Genomic DNA, 17,138 nt, shown 5'->3' with positions numbered 1-17,138 from the left:
GAGCTTGGGGTCAATGGCATCCTGCAGGAGGGGCATTTTGTCCGCTTCTCAATCCCCACATTGTGCCTGGAAGGTTCACCTGTATTGTGTGGGACAGTTCTTTCCCATCGCTGAGCCGTGCACCCTTCTATGCAGGAAGATCCCAGCTGTGTAAGTGGAAATGACCAGAGCAAGGACTGGCAAGACTGGTCACACCCAGGGCTGGTGACCTCGGGGTGACTGGGGAGCAGCAGTGTCTAGAGGGGACCTGCTGAGCAACTCTTCCAGAGCAGAGGAAAGAAATGGACCCCAAGCTTCCAAGATAACACCCCCTGCCAAACGCCAAGCCTTGTCCCTGGTGTTCCCAGGGGACCCGTGGCTCTCAGAGTGCTCCTGGCGCCGATGGCCTTGGCCACCATCTCTCCCTCTTGGAATCTGAGAGTCTGGGCCACAAAGTGACCTGCCCACCTGAACCTGCAGTCAAATTTCCGGGGTCTAAGACCACTTGCTCTGTGACCTTGAACCAGCCCTATAACCTCTGAGCTCCCGGAACCCCGTGTCTCCCTGGCCAAGCACCGCAGGCTTTGGCATCATTGACTCAATGGGCATGAGTTTGAGCAAATCCTGAGAGGCGGTGAAGGACAAGGAAGCCTGGCGTGCTGCCGTCCATGGGGTCCCAAAGAGTCGGACACGACTGAGCGACTGAACAACAGCCCATCCTCTCCCAGCAAGCTGCTCTTCCCTCACCCCTGCATCCCATATCCCCTTCTCCCCATTCTCAGCAGAGATGGGGTCCCTTTCACCAGGATTTGAACTCGGGTCTTAGTCTGCCTGCCCACCACTGTTCTGTCACACTCACTCAGGGTGGGCATGGGAGGCTTGCACACACTCCCCTGGAGTGTGCTCATAACTCCATGAGCAATGCAGTTACTATTTGAATACTTGCAGAAGGCCCACTGCATGCCAGGCACCAGCTCTGGGGCACTGGGGCCAGAGCCCATGTCAAAACAGGCCAGAGCCTTCTCTCACGGGCTCACAATCTGTTTGGGAAAGACATTATAAAAATAAAACAGTGGTCAGTGCTCTGGAAAAAAAAAAAAAAAGGAAAGAGGAGTAGGGGCCCATGAAGTGTTGCTATTTTATGTGAGGTTGTCAAGGAAGACCTCTCGGAGGAGGTGCCCTTTCTCAGAGAAGAAACCTGCAGACAGTGAGGGTGGGAGTTACATTTCTGTGGAGATGGGCCAGGTGGAACGGGCGTGCACAGGCCCTGAGGTGTGAGTGCTGGGGGAGTTCCCAGAGCAGATAAGCCAACGTGGCTGGCGCAGAGGAGCCAGGAAGAGAGAGCCAGGAGTCGGGCACCCCACCTAGAGGCCATGGGGAGGACAGGGGCCAGAGTGTCCCTGCACACCTGTGTGCATGTGGCCGCCCACGTCCCACCACGGGGGCCCCAGGAATCCCAGAAAACGAAAGAAGAAGCGGAGCCCTCTCTGCACGCTCCCTGCACCCTCTTGCCACCTCCTCCACCCCGCCACCCTCCCTCCGCAACAGAGGCGACTTCCTCTTTCCAGCCAATTTAAGTCCCAACCCCTGAGCACCCTGGAGGAGAGGGTGCCGTGTGCAGCCGAGCCATGGGGGACCACTTCATCCGCCACATTGCCCTCCTGGGCTTCGAGAAGCGCTTCGTCCCCAGCCAGCACTACGTGAGTACCTGCCGGCTGGGAGCGCCAGGCGCGGGGACAGGCCTGGGGGTGGGTGGGGGGCGCATGTGCGGGTCCCCGCACAGCCCGGGGAGAGGATGCAGGGTCGTGGCCGAGGCTCCGGGTCCCCGGGCCTCAGGCTGCCCATCCGGGGCCGCAGTCCATGTGAGCCCTTCAGATGATGCCCTCCCGCCCCCGCCCCACTCCCTGCTCTCCCCGCTGGCACGTGTCTCTGCCAGCCCCTCCGGGAGGGGTTCCTGGGAGGGCGCACTGGTGGTGATCAGTTGCATCAGAGTTGGGGCCCCTCCTGTAGGGTAGCGCCACCACAGGGACTGGAAGAATCCCCCTTCCTGCCCCCGGGGATCTGGGGAAGTGTTGGCTCAGACCCGGCCACCCCATCCATCATGGGATCTCCAAACCCAGCAGAAGACCAGAGAGGCATCCACCTTATAAACTGGCACGTGGGCTGCATTCAGAGTATATGCGGAGACCTTTCGTCTTTTTTTACCTTTTAATGTTGAAATAATTTCAGATTTACAGAAATGTTGTCCCCGGAAAATGCCAATTACTCCAATATTGCTTCATCCGCATTTTCTGTGTGTCTCTCTCTCTGTTCCTTTGTCCCTCCCTCCCTTTCCCTCTGAATACATATATTCTGAATCGTTTGACAGTTATTTGGAGACATTGTGCTTCTTTACCCCCTAAATATTACAAGTGTGTATTTCTTAAAACCAAGAAGTCTCTCTTACATAACCAAAGGTGTCGAAATGAGGAAATTAACCTTGATAAAACACTGTCATCCGTCCCTCAGACTGGATTAGGATTTCAGCAATCGTCCTACTTGTCCCTCGGCAGGGACGTTTTTTTCAGGCCCAGGATCCAATCCAGGTTATCCTATGTATCCGAGTTGCCACATCTCTTTGGTGTTCTCTAACCCAGATCGGTCTTAATCAGTCTTTGTTCTTTTCAATTTTGACTTTTTGAAGAGATGGGACCAGTTATTTTGTAGAACGCCCCTCAATTTCCGTGTTTCTGATACTTCTTAGGGACTTTCCAATGGCTCAGCGAGTAAAGAATCCTCCTGCAATGCGGGAGACACAGGTTTGATACTTCCTTAGATCCCAGTGGCTTCCCTGACAGCTCAGATGGTCAAGAATCTGCCTGCAATGCAAGACACCCTGGTTCGAATCCTGGGTTGGGAAGATCTGCTGGAGAAGGAACAGGCTACCCATTCCAGTCTTCTTGAGCTTCCTGTGTGGCTCAGCTGGTAAAGAATCCACCAGCAATATAGGAGACCTGGGTTTGATCTCTGGCTTAGGAAGATCCCCTGGAGAAGGGAAAGGCTGCCTACTCCAGGATTCTGTCCTGGAGAATTCCATGGACTGTATAGTCCCTGGGGTTGTGAAGAGTCAGACATGGTTGAGCGACTTTCACTTTTCACTTTAGATCACAATAATTCAAGGACACCCGGGAAGTGACTCTCTGTTCTTCTCTTTGATCCCATCAGCTGACAGGTGATTTTTATTTATTCCTATATTAGTGATGTTTGATCACTAAATCCTAAGTGTGTCTTCCAAGTTTCTCTGCTGTAAAGCTACTGTTTCCCCCTTTGTAATTCATAACTGGGTTTCCCTGGTGGCTCAGTGGTAAAGAATCCACCTGCCAATGCAGGAGATGAGGGCTTCATCCCTGGGTCTGGAAGAGATCCCCTGGAGAAGGAAATGGCAACCCACCCCAGTATTCTTGCCTGGAGAATTCCATGGACAGAGGAGCCCGGCGGGCTGTAGTCATTGAGGTCGCAGGAGAGTTGAACAAGACTTAGTGACTACAACAGGCAACAAAATTAATAACGAACCCGTGGGGGAGGTTACGGAAAGCTATGTGAGTATCCTGTGCCTTACAGAAACTGGATGACTCTTGCTTGCATCAAATGACTATCATGATTGCCAAATAATGATTTTTAAACTCTATGGTCCTTCTGCATGCATTAGTTAACATTTTCCTTTAAGTGTCTTCCCTTCTTCCTTGTTTATGTCCAGATGGATCCATGGATTCAGTGGGTCAGAGTCCATTACCATCATTACTTACTTTGATGCTCAGAATGTTCCAGATTTGGTGACTGGCAGCTCCTTCGGGTTGGCTTCTGTGCTCTTTTGGGATATATCATGTCATTCTTTGAGCACCTTTTTTTTTTTGGAGAGGGCACCAGAATTCATTCTTATGGCACAAGGTGGTCCAGCTTACCCTGGACTCTTTCAGCCCTAGGCCTGGACTCAACTATTTCAGTGAAGAACCCTGGTTCTTTAGTGAGAGTGATATTAGAACACGAAATCTGGAAGCTAGGTGTGCTCCTTGCCACTGAGGTGTCATGGCTCGTGACTGCCTTTTCAGTGGACAGACTGGGGGAAATGGCCATGTCATCTTGTTCTTGCCTCTCACCATTTTATATCTGTAGCTCCTTCCTCTCACTGTGGGAACAGTGGGTTCCAAGATTAGTGTATCACTCCTCTGCTCAGTTCTAAAGTAAACATAAATTTGTTTCAGAGTAACTACACCCACATGGCTGTCAACAATAAACCTACTACTAACCTATTAAGTCACTACACCCACACCACTATTAACAATAAACCTCCTAACCTAATCAGTCTCAGTTAAGTTTTCTCTGCAGTTGTTTTTGTCCTTTTGGACTGAGAACAGTGCCTGCGCTGTAACTAAAAGCTACTTGGAGTCTTTTCCATTAAAAAAAATTTTAGATTATTACCCATTTTATATACTGTTAAGTTCATTTGGTTTTGTTTGTTTTCCACTTTAAAGTTAAAAAACCCTTGTTGGTTTAACTTTATTTGTAAATACGTAAAATATTAGCAAGTTCACCCATTTAAAGTGCACTGTGATTTTTGGTATGTTATAAGCTGTTCGACTCTCACAACTATCTAACTTTTTAGAGTATTTAATCTTCCCCAGTGGTAGCTATTCTTTTGATTCCCCAATATTTTATTCTGAGAAACTTCAAATATGGAGAGAAATTGAAAAGATTTCACAGCAGAACAAAACCAAAAAATCTAACCAGTCATATGCTCACTGTCTAGATTCTTCCATTAACGTTACCTGTAGCACGTGTTTTATGATGCAAACCATCCATCAACCCATCAATCTATCCTATTTTTGATGCACTTCAAGGCAAATCACAAATATCAGTACACTTTGCCCTGAATATTTCAGCATGCATATCACAGCCAGAGTTAAGCATTTGCTTATAGTTTTTTCTCTTTTGATGTAAAATTTGTGTAGAATGAAACCCACAAATCTTAGAGATACATTTACTGAGTTTTGACGCTGGGAGTCCCTACAGAACCCAAACTCTCATCGAAATGTTGACCGTGACCTTCACTCCGCCTCATGTCCCAGTCATTCCTTCCCAGCCCCTAGAAGCAACTATTTGAGGTATCTTTTTCCACCTTGAATTAGTTGAGGTCACTCTAGAATCTCACAGACATGGAACGGTATGTAGCCTTTCATGCCCGACTTCTTGCATTCAGCACAGTGCTTTTAAGATTCATCCACATGGTTGCAAATATCAGTTATCTGTTCTTTTGTGTGGCTGAGTGGTGTTCTCTAAACTGTTTTTACAGGCTTATTTTTCCATATTGAGTGTTTGTTTTTTGTTTTATATAATGGCTTTTTTTGGATATTGGAGAACGAAATGGCAACCCACTCCAGTATTCTCGCCTGAAATCTCCCATGGACACAGGAGCCTGGCGGGCTACAATCCATGGGGTCACAAGAGTCGTACGCGACTTAGAGACTAAACCACCACAGTTCTTATGCCATATGATAAACTCATGTGAATTGCACAATTCAGTGGTTTTCAGCACATTCACAGAGTTGCACAATCATGACTACAATCTGTTTTTTTTCATCACCCCAAAGAAATCCTATCTCCACTCAAGCCTCAGCCCCTCTACCCCAACCCCGCCCAGCCACTGGCAACCACAAATCTACTTTCTGTTTCAATAAATCTGTCTCTTCTGGACATCTCTTTCTTTCCTTTTCTTTTTTATTTTGTGGCTGCGCCCTTGGCTTGTGGGATCTCATTTCCCTGACCTAGGACTGAACCCGGGCCGTCAACAGTAAAAGTGCAGAGTCCCAGCCTCTGGATCCCCAGGGAACTCCCTGGACACTTCATATAAATCCAGCCACACAACATCTTACTGTGTTGTGCTGTGTTTTGCTATCTGAGCCCAGCCCTTTCTGTATCTTACCTCCTGTTAATTCTCAGAGCAGCCCGAGCGGCGAGGTCCTACTTTACCTCTAGTTTATGGAGAGGAGTCTGAGTTAATCTGAGAGTTAATTTGCCCTGGGGTCCGTGAACTTGGTGCTCTTTCTACGGCCCAGGTTACCCCGAATAGCGCTCTCCCTCCCACCCCCAGCCCTGCGGGTTTCCACCGTGGGCGGGGGCTGCCCAGATGCGTGCTTGAACAAGGTCCCTGCTCCTGCCGCGCCCCCAGGTCTACATGTTCCTGGTGAAATGGCAGGACCTGTCTGAGAAGGTGGTCTATCGGCGCTTCACCGAGATCTACGAATTCCACGTGAGTGCCCTGTGTGTGTGGGGTGGGGGTAAGGGGCGACACCACGCAGCCCCAGCTCTGCCTTCGAGGACGGAAACTCGGAAACCCCCTCCCCTCCCAGCCCACACTTAAGGGGGCATTTTTTTTAATTGAGGTATAGTTGACTCACACTGTTGTCGGCCTTACATTTTTTTAATTTAAAGAAAACACTTAAGGTAGTTTTTATTGTGAAAATACACGTGACACACACTTACCATTTTACCTGCTTTACGTGTACAAGCCAGTGGCCTGAAGCGTGTTCGCTGTCACGCTACCGTCACCACCTTCCACTTCTAAACATTCTCATCTTCCCAAACCAAGACTGCATCCACAGCGCACGAACTCAAGGGGGCTGCCTCAAGGGTCCCCCTGCTCGCTCTGTCCCCGCAGGGGGCAGCCTGGCGGGTGTCACCACCGTAGGGTCAGCCCGGGCGCTCGCTCTTTCACCCACGGTCCCTGGCCTGATGAAGACCCTGGTGGACCGGAAGGAGGGTGGATAATCCTGACACCCGTGGAACCTGGTCTCCTTGCTTTGTGGGTGCCTGTTATCACCAGGGTTTACATGGGAGAATCCCCCAGAGTTCCCATCACCAGAGGCTGTTTGGACAAAACTGGGGGGAGCTTATCGGGGGTCACGGTGTGTGGAGCTTGGCTGCTGGGTCCTGGTCTAAGACAGGTCAGATGAATGGAGGGGCCACAAAAGCACTTCTCTTATTTGAATTATTTAAAGTGAAATGCAGATAAATGCGAAGAAAAACTATATCCAGCCTTGTACACCAGCACCTGGAATCACAGCTGATGTCACTGGGCTGTTTGCACAAGGCTTTTAGATAAAGGAGATGGGGTGGCTCAAGAGGGATGGGATATATATATATATATATATATATATTTAAATATATACATACAATTCTGGGCTTTTCTGGCAGGTCAGCTGGTAAAGAATCCACCTGCAATGCAGGAGACCCCGGTTCAATTCCTGGGTTGGGAAGATCCCCCGGAGAAGGGATAGGCTACTCACTCCACTATTCTTGGGCTTCCCTGGTGGCTTAGTCAGTAAAGAATCTGCCTGCAATACAGGAGACTGGGGTTCAATCCCTGGGTTGGGAAGATCCCCTGGTGAAGGAAATGGCAACCCACTCCAGTAGTCCTGTCTGGAGAATCCCCAGGGACAGAGGAGGCTGGAAGGCTGCAGTTCATGGGGTCGCAAAGAGTCGGACCTGACTGAGCGACTAAGCACAGCACAGTTCATATGTAATTATGACTGATTCGTGTTGTTGTGCAGCAGAAACCTACTCAATATTGTAAAGCAATTCTCCTCCAATTAAAAGTACAAAAGCAGTGGAAGCCTCCCTTCATCTCATAGCCCATACTAGCTCCTACCCTACGTGGCCACACACACACACACACACACACACACACACAGCCCAGGAACAGCACACAGCAGCGTGGAGCGTGCACTTTCTGAGGTGTGAGTAAATGCCATCAGCGTGCCTTTCGCCTGTTTCTCCATCTTATCACCATCACTGGGTTACAATTTTGAGACCAGTCCATGACGATACATCGTGGGGCTTCATCTCACCTATTTAAACTGTTCTATTGTAGGATTAGCAACTCCCCCTTGCTTTTTTTTTTTAACTTTTTGGCCATGCCACGTGGCACGCAGGATCTTAGTTCCCTGTTGGGGGATTCAACCCATGTTCCTGGTAGTGGTAGCATGGAGTCTTGGCCACTGGACTGCCATTGAAGTCCCAGGATAAGCCCCTTTTATTACCCGGCGGACTCATTCATTCATCCAACCACTATTTATTGAGCACCTACTAAGTGCCAGGCACATTCTTCTTGATCAGTAGGCAATGCTGCTGAAAGCTATAAGAAACAGGTGCAAATCCTTGTAAACCTTATGTTCCAGTGAAGTCAGGATAACAGACAAACAAACAAACAAAATAAGTAATTTCTACAGTGTGTTAGATGGTCCTTAGAAGGAGCATAACAGAGCAGGGAAGGGAGGTGGGAAGGATGGGAGGAGGGGCAATTGTCAGGAAGGAGGCCTTGTGAGGGGGAGATAGCTGAGCAAGGACTTGAAGAAGGAGAAAGAGGGAGAGAGTGAGAGAATGAGCTATTGGGGGATGGGGGGGGGAAGAATGGGGATAACACATGCAAAGGCCCCGGGGCAGGAGTGGACCTGGAGCTTCCAAGGGTGGCTGGGGCAGAGGGAACAGGGGCAGAGTGGTGGCAGAAGTTTGAGCAAGGCAGGCAGAGCCAGGTCACCAGCACCGCGGAAATAACACAGCTTTTGTTTCCATTCTGAGTGAGTTGAGAGGCAGGGAGGTTCTGAGGGAGGGAGGGAGGGAGGGAGGAGAGGAGAGACAGGATACAACCTGGGTTTTAAGAGGATGCCTTTGGATGGTGGATTGAGGACAGACCAGGAGAGAGGGGGCAGTGACCTAAGACGGTTGTAATAATCAAACCAGGCGGAAGCGGGCACAGTGAGAAGGATCAGATTCTGAACAGATTTGGGGAGCAGAGCCGAAAGGATTGGCTGGTGGGTTGCTGTGAGGCAGGAGAGAAAGAAGAACCCAGGATGCCACCAGAAGCTTCTTTCTTGTTGTTCAGTCGCTGAGTTCTGTCCGACTCTTTGGACTGCAGCTTCTAGCCCCAGCGATTGGAAAGTATTTAGGTCGTGTCCAATTCTGTGCCTTTACAATGCTCTAATAAAACAGATTCTTCCGTGTCTGCTTTTCTGTCTAGAAAATCTTAAAGGAGATGTTTCCTATTGAGGCGGGGGACATCAACCCAGAGAATAGGATCATCCCGCACCTGCCAGGTGAGGAGTGGGGCTGAGTCAGCTGGGTGGGCTCCCCTGCCCCAGATCCCCTCATCTGCCCTCTGACTGTCCCCTCCACTCCCACCGTCTCCGGACTTGACCTTGCAAGTATGCTCACTGGTCCTCTGGTGTCCTTCCCTGGTCCTGCCAGCCCCGCGGTGGTATGATGGGCAGCGGGTGGCCGAGAGCCGCCAGGGCACTCTTACCGAGTACTGCAGCACGCTCATGAGCCTGCCTGTCAAGATCTCCCGCTGCCCGCACCTCCTCAACTTCTTCAAGGTGCGCCCCGACGACCTCAAGCTCCCCACAGACAGCCAGTGAGTGGTGGGAGAGGGAAGGGGTGGTTGGCTCAACTTGGAGAGGGCAGGGCTTTCCCCATGTTACACAGGAAGAGCCTGAGGATCAGAGAGGGCAAGCAACTTGCCCAAAGTCACACAGTGAGAAAGCGAAGGAGGACGTCCCCAGCATCCCTGCCAGGTTTCTACCTGCACCCCTCTGAGCCTCAGGATGCTGGGGGTGGGGTGGAGGAGGCACTCCAGGCTGGGGGTCCTAGGTCCTCAGTCCTTGTCCTGGGTCTGCCTGGCTATGGGACCTGGAGCCTTCTGAAAGCAGCTTCCCCAACCGTGACCCAGTGGTGAGGGCCAAATGCAGTAGTGGGTGCCCGGGAGAGTGCTTATAAACTGGGAAGTAAGGAGCCCCCGAGAGGATATGGGGCTCAGTGGCCTCTGTTCATTCCTGAGTGTGTCTCAGGCCCCTCCTCTGCTTTGCCACCTCATTCTCTGCCTGCCCTCGCCCTAGGGGTCTCCTGGACACAGGGCCCTGCATGGACGGCATCAGAGAAGCTGAGTGAGATCTCAGGGGAATGTGCTGCAGAATGTCCCTCTCTCTGTCCCTCACTGGTACTGAGTGCTAGGGGATGCCTGGAGGACAGGGTTTGCCATAGACAGACAGCAGCGCTCCAGCTAGTGCTTATGCACCCCTGAACACAACCCTGGTCCCAGGCAGGGCAGCTCCCCTCAGCCCCTGCGGGACAGGGTGCCCACCCCTGTTGGCTTCTCTCTCGAGGCTCCAGCAGGAGGGAGCTGGCCTACAAGCCTTCTCCTTTGGGTCTGCAGGAAGCTGGGCAACCCCCTCAGGCTCTGAGCAGCTCCTTCTTTCTTCAAAGCCCCTTCCTCCCAGTCCAGCCTCTACCTTCTCTCTGCAGTGGCCCCCATTTCTCACGTCCCTTTTGGGAACTGTCTTGGGAAGTTCTTCTGTAGGTCTGTCCTGAGCATCCCAGGGGGAAGCCCAGTGGTCTAACCCAGACTGTTCTCTGCTGCAGGGTGAAAAAGCCAGAGACATACCTGATGCCCAAAGATGGCAAGAACAACGCTGCGGGTAAGAGGCTGGGGGCAGCCCAGTGTGGCCACCCTCAGGGACTGTTGACACGATCAGGGACCCTGAGCTTGGGGTATGCAGGGAAAAGAGCAGGAGGTGAGAACAGCTGTGAAGGATCTTGGCGGCTGCACTAAAGAGTTGGGGTCCTGGGACTTCCCTGGTGTCTGGTGGCTAAGACTCTGCACTTCCAATGCAGGGAGTGTGGGTTCGAACCCTGGTTGGGGCACTAAGATCCCACGTGTTGTGGGGCATGGCTAAAAAGTTAAAAAAAAAAAAAAAACAAAAAAAGTTGGAGTTTTGGGAGCTCGCCTCTGTGGCTGCAGCGCCAAGCACAGACCCTGGCTTCCGACAGCCAGGGAATGTTCTGGCTGAATGAATGATCAGATTTGGGGGCAAAAGTGGCTTTTAGTGGCCCCAATACACTCAGATTCTACAGTACTGGGGATTAGCACTTCAATATACGAATTTCGTGGCAGGGGTGGATACAAGTCAGTGCTTAAAAGGCAGCTGCAGCATCATCTGGGGGCTGGTTAGAAATACAGACCCTCAGGTCCTACCCGAGATCTATGGAATCAGTGCTTGTCTTTCAGCCAGATCCCTGGGTGATTTGTTTGCACATTAAAGGTTTTTAAAAAATATGTATTTATTTGGCAGCACAGTAGAGGCATGCAAACCCTTAGCTGCAGCATGTGGGATCTAGTGCCCTGATCAGGGATCAAACCCAGGGACCCAGTGTTGAGAGCATTGAGTCTTAGCCACTGGACCAGGAGGGAAGTCCCTGTGCACATTAATGTTGAGAAAGGCTGCTTGCAAACCTCATCAAATGAGAGAGAGCGTGTGTAAAGCCTGCGGCCAGTGTCTGGCACACAGAAGGTGCTGAATAGGTGCAGGGCTGCGAAGCCTAGCTTGTCTCCGCTGCTTTCCAGTACACAGGGCGTGACCACCCCCGGCCTGTCTGGAGCTGGGTGGGGACAGGACATAAGTTCCTGTCCTGGTGATCCACGCAGGGCCCGCAGGGGAGAGCCGGGAGGAGGCGCCCACCGTGTCCACTCACCCTGCCCTCCCTCTGCCCAGACATCACAGGCCCCATCATCCTGCAGACGTACCGCGCCATCGCTGACTACGAGAAGGGCTCGAGTTCCCAAATGGCTCTGGCCACGGGCGACGTGGTGGACGTCGTGGAGAAGAACGAGAGCGGTCAGCCTCCTCACCCTGCCTAGACCTCCCTCCCTTGGTGCCTGGGCCCCCGGCCACAAGCCCCCACCAAGGCTCTGCCCCCCGCAGAGAGCAGCCCTGGGCCTCCTCCCCGCCTGGCCCACAGAGGGGCTCCGGCTCCTTCAGGGGCCCTGACTGTCCTCCCCACACTGGGCGGAGCGGGGGTAGCTGGTGGGACAGGGGGGGCATCACCTTCTCTCTGAGAGTGCGGCCCTGGGGATCTGCACACATTCAGGGCCGTGACGGAGCATCTCTGTGGGATACAGCCGGGTGGGCAGGCGAACTTCTCATCACACCTATGAAGTGGATTCTGAGCTGTAGTTCTGTGGTCCTCTCTGTACCGGTGTGTGTAATTTTGGCATGGAATGTGGTGAAGGTGACAGGCTTCCCAGGTGGCGCAGTGGTAAAGAATCTGCCTGCCAATGCAGGAGATGCAAGAGATGCGGGTTCAATCCCTGGGTCGGGAAGATCCCCTGGAGTAGGAATTGGCAACCCGCTCCAGTATCCTTGCCTGGAATATTCCATGGGCAGAGGAGCCTGGCAGGCTACAGTCCAGGGGGTCGCAAAGGGTTGGACACCACTGAGCGACTGGACACACACACACACAATCAGTCTGAATGCGAGAGTTGCGTCTGACTGTCCTCACCCCTCCCCACCCGGTGATGGCTGAGGGAGGCTCCCAGACCCGCCCAGACTTACTGCCCCATATCCCTGGCACAGGCTGGTGGTTCTGCCAAATGAAGACAAAGCGTGGCTGGGTCCCAGCGTCCTACTTGGAGCCTCTGGACAGTCCTGATGAAGCCGAGGACCCAGAACCCAACTATGCAGGTACCTGCTGCCCTCCCCAGCTGCAGGGGTGGGAGGAGGGGCAGGAGGGGCTCAGGAATATTGAGGAGCCAGAGTGACTGCTTTGGGGTCAGACATGACTGAGGGCTTGGGCAGAGACGGAGGCAGGGCTGACACCCCAGAGTCTAGGTTGGGGTAGGAGGTGGTGCCTTTGGTCAGGCCGGGGGAACCAGGAGGTAGAATAGAGCAGAGAGGGTGATGAGGTCAATCTGGGACACGTGGTGGCTGCCAGCCTGGGGCCGGGTCCAGTGGGAAGCGGTACCATGAGCTAACCTGAGGCTCAGGAAGGAGGGCTGCCTGGAGGTGGTGGTATCGTGGCTGACTAGAATGGGAAAATGGGCAGCCTCTGGGTTGGAGGGGGCCCATGTGGGGTTTGATTAAAAAAGTTTTGGTTGCCCATATCTTCAAATATTAATAGAAAGAGTTTACAATTTTATGTGGATTTGTGGCTTCTCTTTAAAAACTGTGTATACAAGTTTTGTGTGTATGCAAGACGTGTATACAGGGCTGGCAGCCCCACATGTAAACAGTGGGCTGGAATGATGGCTCAAGTGCCACTGGACGAGTATTCTTCCTCCCCACTTCCTGACTGGCCACTCCTTGTGTGTAGGTGGCTGGCCAGGTCTCTGGGGTCATGGGAGCTCCTAGCCTCTGGTGTGGATTGTGGTGGATGGGAGTGGGCGAGCTCCCCTGAATAGAGCAGGCAGAGGACAGAAGTCCAGGGTGCCCCCAGGAGGAGTGGGGAGAACTGGAGGAGATGGTGTCCTGAGCTCCAGCTGGAGGAAGCCCCAGGCCCAAAGAGGAGGGGAAGGGCGGGGAGCCATGTGCTGGGTGGACCTTCTCACTATGCCCCTCCCCCTCCAGGTGAGCCCTACATCACCATCAAAGCCTACACTGCTGTACTGGAGGATGAGATATCCTTGGAGGAGGGTGAAGCCATTGAGGTCATTCATAAGCTCCTGGATGGCTGGTGGGTCATCAGGTAGGAGAGTCGTGCCCTCCCTCTCGCCCCCACTGCACCTGTCCTGAGAGTCAGCCTGGCCCAAGGCTGGACCTGTGTGGGCTCATTGCTGACCTGACTGTGTGACTCTGGGTAGGCCACGCCACTGTCTCTCTCTGGGCTGTTTCCATTTTGGAAGCAGACTGCTTCCACCCCAGCCTGCTCGTATCGCGGGATTTGTTCATGTCTGAGTGGGCAGTTCTTTCCTTTGTGACTTGGGGTCACGTCCCCTGACCAGTCCATCTATTCATTCTCCAGCAACACAATTAATTGTATTAATTAACATTTTTTAAAAAACACAATACCATTTTATAAAGATTTATTATTTATTTTTGGCTGCTCTGGGTCTTTGTTGCTGCATGCAGGCTTTCTCTAGCTGCGGTAAGCCAGGGCTACTCTTGGTTGCGGTGTATGGGCTTCTCCTTGCGGTGGCTTCTTGTTGCAGAGCACGGGTTCTAGGTGCTCAGGCATTAGTAGTGCTTTAGTGGCGGATCAGGGATAGAACCTGTGTCTCTTGCATTGGCAAGTAGATTCTTAACCACTAGACCACCAGAAGAAGTCCCTGAATGAATTATTATATTTGACAGCTGCTGGAGCAGACCCTGTAATCCCTTTTCCTCTTAAGTCCTTCATTGTAATTTTCATCTGTTCATTCCTTCAAATGAATGTAAGAATACTAGTTTTTCCTGATGCTGGGGAAAGCAGAGTCCTGGGGTCTTACACATGATTGCCAAGCCTGGAGTCACAGCGCCCATCCATGACCCCCATGGGCTTGTGGCCACAACACCCCCCATTGGTGTGGCCCTCCACTGAAGACTTTGAGATAGGATTTCTCCAACTTTTATTTATTTTTATTGGTGAAAGTTGTTTTACAATGTTGTGTTAGTTTCTGCTGCACAGCAAAGTGAATTAGTTTTTAAACTCAAATTCAGTGAACCCCCATCATGCAATCCTGAGACAATATTTGTGATTTTCCCACCAGCCAAGAAGAATGAGTTTTACTGAGTGAAGTCTGTAGCATGCAAAGGCTACTGTTTGTTTGTTTGTTTGTTTTTTTACTCTCAAACATAGTAGTAGGAATGGGAAGAAAAATCTTCTCAACAAATGGTGCTGGAACAACTGGATATCCCTGGGAGGAGTGGTGGGAAATGAACCTTGACCCTGCCTCACACCATACACCTTTATTTGGGATGGATCGCAGGTTTTACCAAGCACAAAACCCCGAACTAAGAAGCTTTTGGAAGAAAGCATAAGGGAACTTGTCGACTTGGAAGTGGGCAAAGATTTCCTAGGACACAGGAGACCATCACCTTATATAAGAGAAAAAACTGACAAATACAAGATTGCAGAGGTTTCCTAGCAAACACCTGTTCTGGGAGAGCTGGATCTGCTAATTTGCTTCTCTTCTCAGCGTCACAACTAGGAAGGCCTGTGTCACACCCATGAGGAAACTGAGGCACACAGGTGCAGGGGCTGGTGTTGGCTGCTGTGTTTGCAACCTCTCAGTTGCCTTGACCCCAGATGACCCTAAGGGACCCTTGACCCCATGTCTGAGGCTCCACCCCCCGCCACGACTGCCCAGACCTCAGGGGCTGCCTCTGTTACAGGAAAGAAGACGTCACAGGTTACTTTCCATCCATGTACCTGCAGAAGGCAGGGCAGGACGTAGCCCAGGCCAAAAGCCAGATCAAGAGCCGGGGGGCGCCACCCCGCAGGTGAGCAATTGTCCCGGGGCAGGGGGGTAGGCTGGGCGGGGCTGAGGAGGGTGCACTGCGGCTTCCCTCTGTGGGTCCAGGCCCTAGGTTGACAGTGCTAGGGCGAGGGAGACGGGGCGCCAGCCCTCTCCCTGAGCGAAGGCTGGAGTGCCCTCCCACACTGTGGGGCCGGCACAAGGGCAGCAGCGAAGCAGGGGTGTGAGATCAAGTGGGGGCACCGATGCCCACCGTCCTTGGGACGGCTCCTGAGGGTTGGGGCAGGCTGGAGAGCTTCCAGCGGAGGGAGTAGGCTGAAGGCGGGCGGGGAAAGGCGGGTGAGAAATGGGCCTGGGCGCTGAGTCAGGGCAGGGGGTCCGTGTCGCGGAGGGGCAGTGGCCTTCATGCCAATCGGGGCTGGGCAGGACTCCCTCCACCGGCTGCTCTTCCTCGGCCTAGTCGTTGGACCCCAGGGTTGGCCATGAGAGTCCCCTCGGGTAGGGCTGCGGCAAGGGTGCGTACGCGGGCCGCTAACCAAAGTCCCCCTCCTGCTGGATCCAGGTCGTCCATCCGCAATGCTCACAGCATCCACCAGCGGTCACGGAAGCGCCTCAGCCAGGACACCTATCGGCGCAACAGCGTCCGTTTTATGCAGCAGCGCCGCCACCAGCGGCCGGAGCCACAGAGCTCCAGGAGCGCCCTGAGTGAGTGCGGGCCGGGGGCTGGGGGCCGGGCGGGGCGGTGGAGGCGGGGCCTGGGGCGGGATCGGGCGATGAAGGCGGAGCTGTGTGATGGAGGCGGGGTCTGGGGAGGGGCCGGGCGGTGGAGGCGGGGCCATGAGGGTGGGGCCCGAAAAGTGAAGCGAGGCGGGGCCGAGCAGGCGGGGCGGGCCTCACCTGGTGCTGTCCATCCGCAGGGGAGCAGCAGCGACCCAAGACCGAGCGCCCCAAGCCGCAGCCGGCCGTGCCCCCCAGGCCCAGCGCAGACCTCATCCTGCACCGCTGCAGCGAGAGCACCAAGCGGAAGCTGGCCTCTGCCGTCTGAGGCCGCCTCCATTTGATGCTCTCCTCACCCCCAGCCCCTAAACCTGTACATACGTGTATAGAGCCTGAGGTTAGCACCCCCTGGCCCCGCCCCACCCAGCTGTTCGATACCCTTAATAAACGTTGCTTGGAGGGAACTGATGCTTTGAAAAGTTGCGCCGCGGGCAACACCCTTGATATTTCTAGACTTAGGACTGGAGGCTGTGAGCTCTGTTGGGGAAGTTGCAAGAACTGAGGTCCGGCTGCATACTTTTCTGGCCTTGGCCAAGACCAAGTTTGCACAAGGCCAAGTGCAAGAGGAAGCGCTAGCCTGGACAGACCGCCTGCTTGAACTTTGGCCTCACTGCAGAAGAGTCCTGAAGAAGAATGGACACAGTGCATAGCTGGGGTGGGGCGGGGTGGTGGGGGTGGGGGTCAGGGCTGTAGTTGACCTTGTGTGTACACTTTGAATGCCAAAAAAACCTGTAATTTAGGTTTAGGGAGACACACATTAGATGTAAAGATATACCATAAACTGAAAGGGAAGAAATGGAAAAAGACATTCATGCAAATAGACACTTAAAAGATGGCTGGAGTAGCTATACTTAGAGAAAATAGGCTTTGTAACAAAGACTGTAATAAGAGACAAAGGCATTCCATAACAATGAAGGGGTCAATCCAATAAGAGGACATAACATTTGTAAATATTTATGCACCCAACATAGGAGCACTAACATATACAAAGCAAATATTAACAGAGCTAAAGGGTGTTCTCTGGTGGCTCAGACGGTAAAGTGTCTGCCTACAATGCAGGAGACCCAGGTTCAATCCCTGGGTCGGGAAGATCTCCTGGAGAAGGAAATGGTAACCCACTCCAGTA

General features: G+C 52.7%; 1 protein-coding gene across 2 annotated transcripts; it reads left to right on the top strand.

Moving 5' to 3' along the window:
* The first annotated feature begins 1,483 nt into the window (after positions 1-1,483).
* On the top strand, positions 1,484-16,420 carry NCF1 (neutrophil cytosolic factor 1). Of its 2 annotated transcripts, none has more exons than XM_019988344.2 (11): positions 1,484-1,679; positions 6,185-6,265; positions 9,032-9,107; positions 9,259-9,424; positions 10,429-10,484; positions 11,559-11,681; positions 12,420-12,527; positions 13,410-13,527; positions 15,153-15,260; positions 15,798-15,940; positions 16,153-16,420. In XM_019988344.2, exons 1-11 carry the CDS (start codon positions 1,608-1,610, stop codon positions 16,278-16,280), a joined length of 1,179 nt encoding a protein of 392 aa, XP_019843903.2. In that variant the 5' UTR covers positions 1,484-1,607; the 3' UTR covers positions 16,281-16,420. The 2 variants fall into 2 exon arrangements, with proteins under 2 accessions (XP_019843903.2, XP_070636109.1); XM_070780008.1 differs by lacking the exon at positions 1,484-1,679 and adding an exon at positions 2,163-3,190.
* Positions 16,421-17,138: the final 718 nt, after the last annotated feature.

The sequence above is a fragment of the Bos indicus genome, chromosome 25 (genome assembly GCF_029378745.1).
Source record: "Bos indicus isolate NIAB-ARS_2022 breed Sahiwal x Tharparkar chromosome 25, NIAB-ARS_B.indTharparkar_mat_pri_1.0, whole genome shotgun sequence".
Lineage (NCBI taxonomy): Eukaryota > Metazoa > Chordata > Mammalia > Artiodactyla > Bovidae > Bos > Bos indicus.
This window is presented reverse-complemented; position numbering and strand designations above follow the sequence as displayed.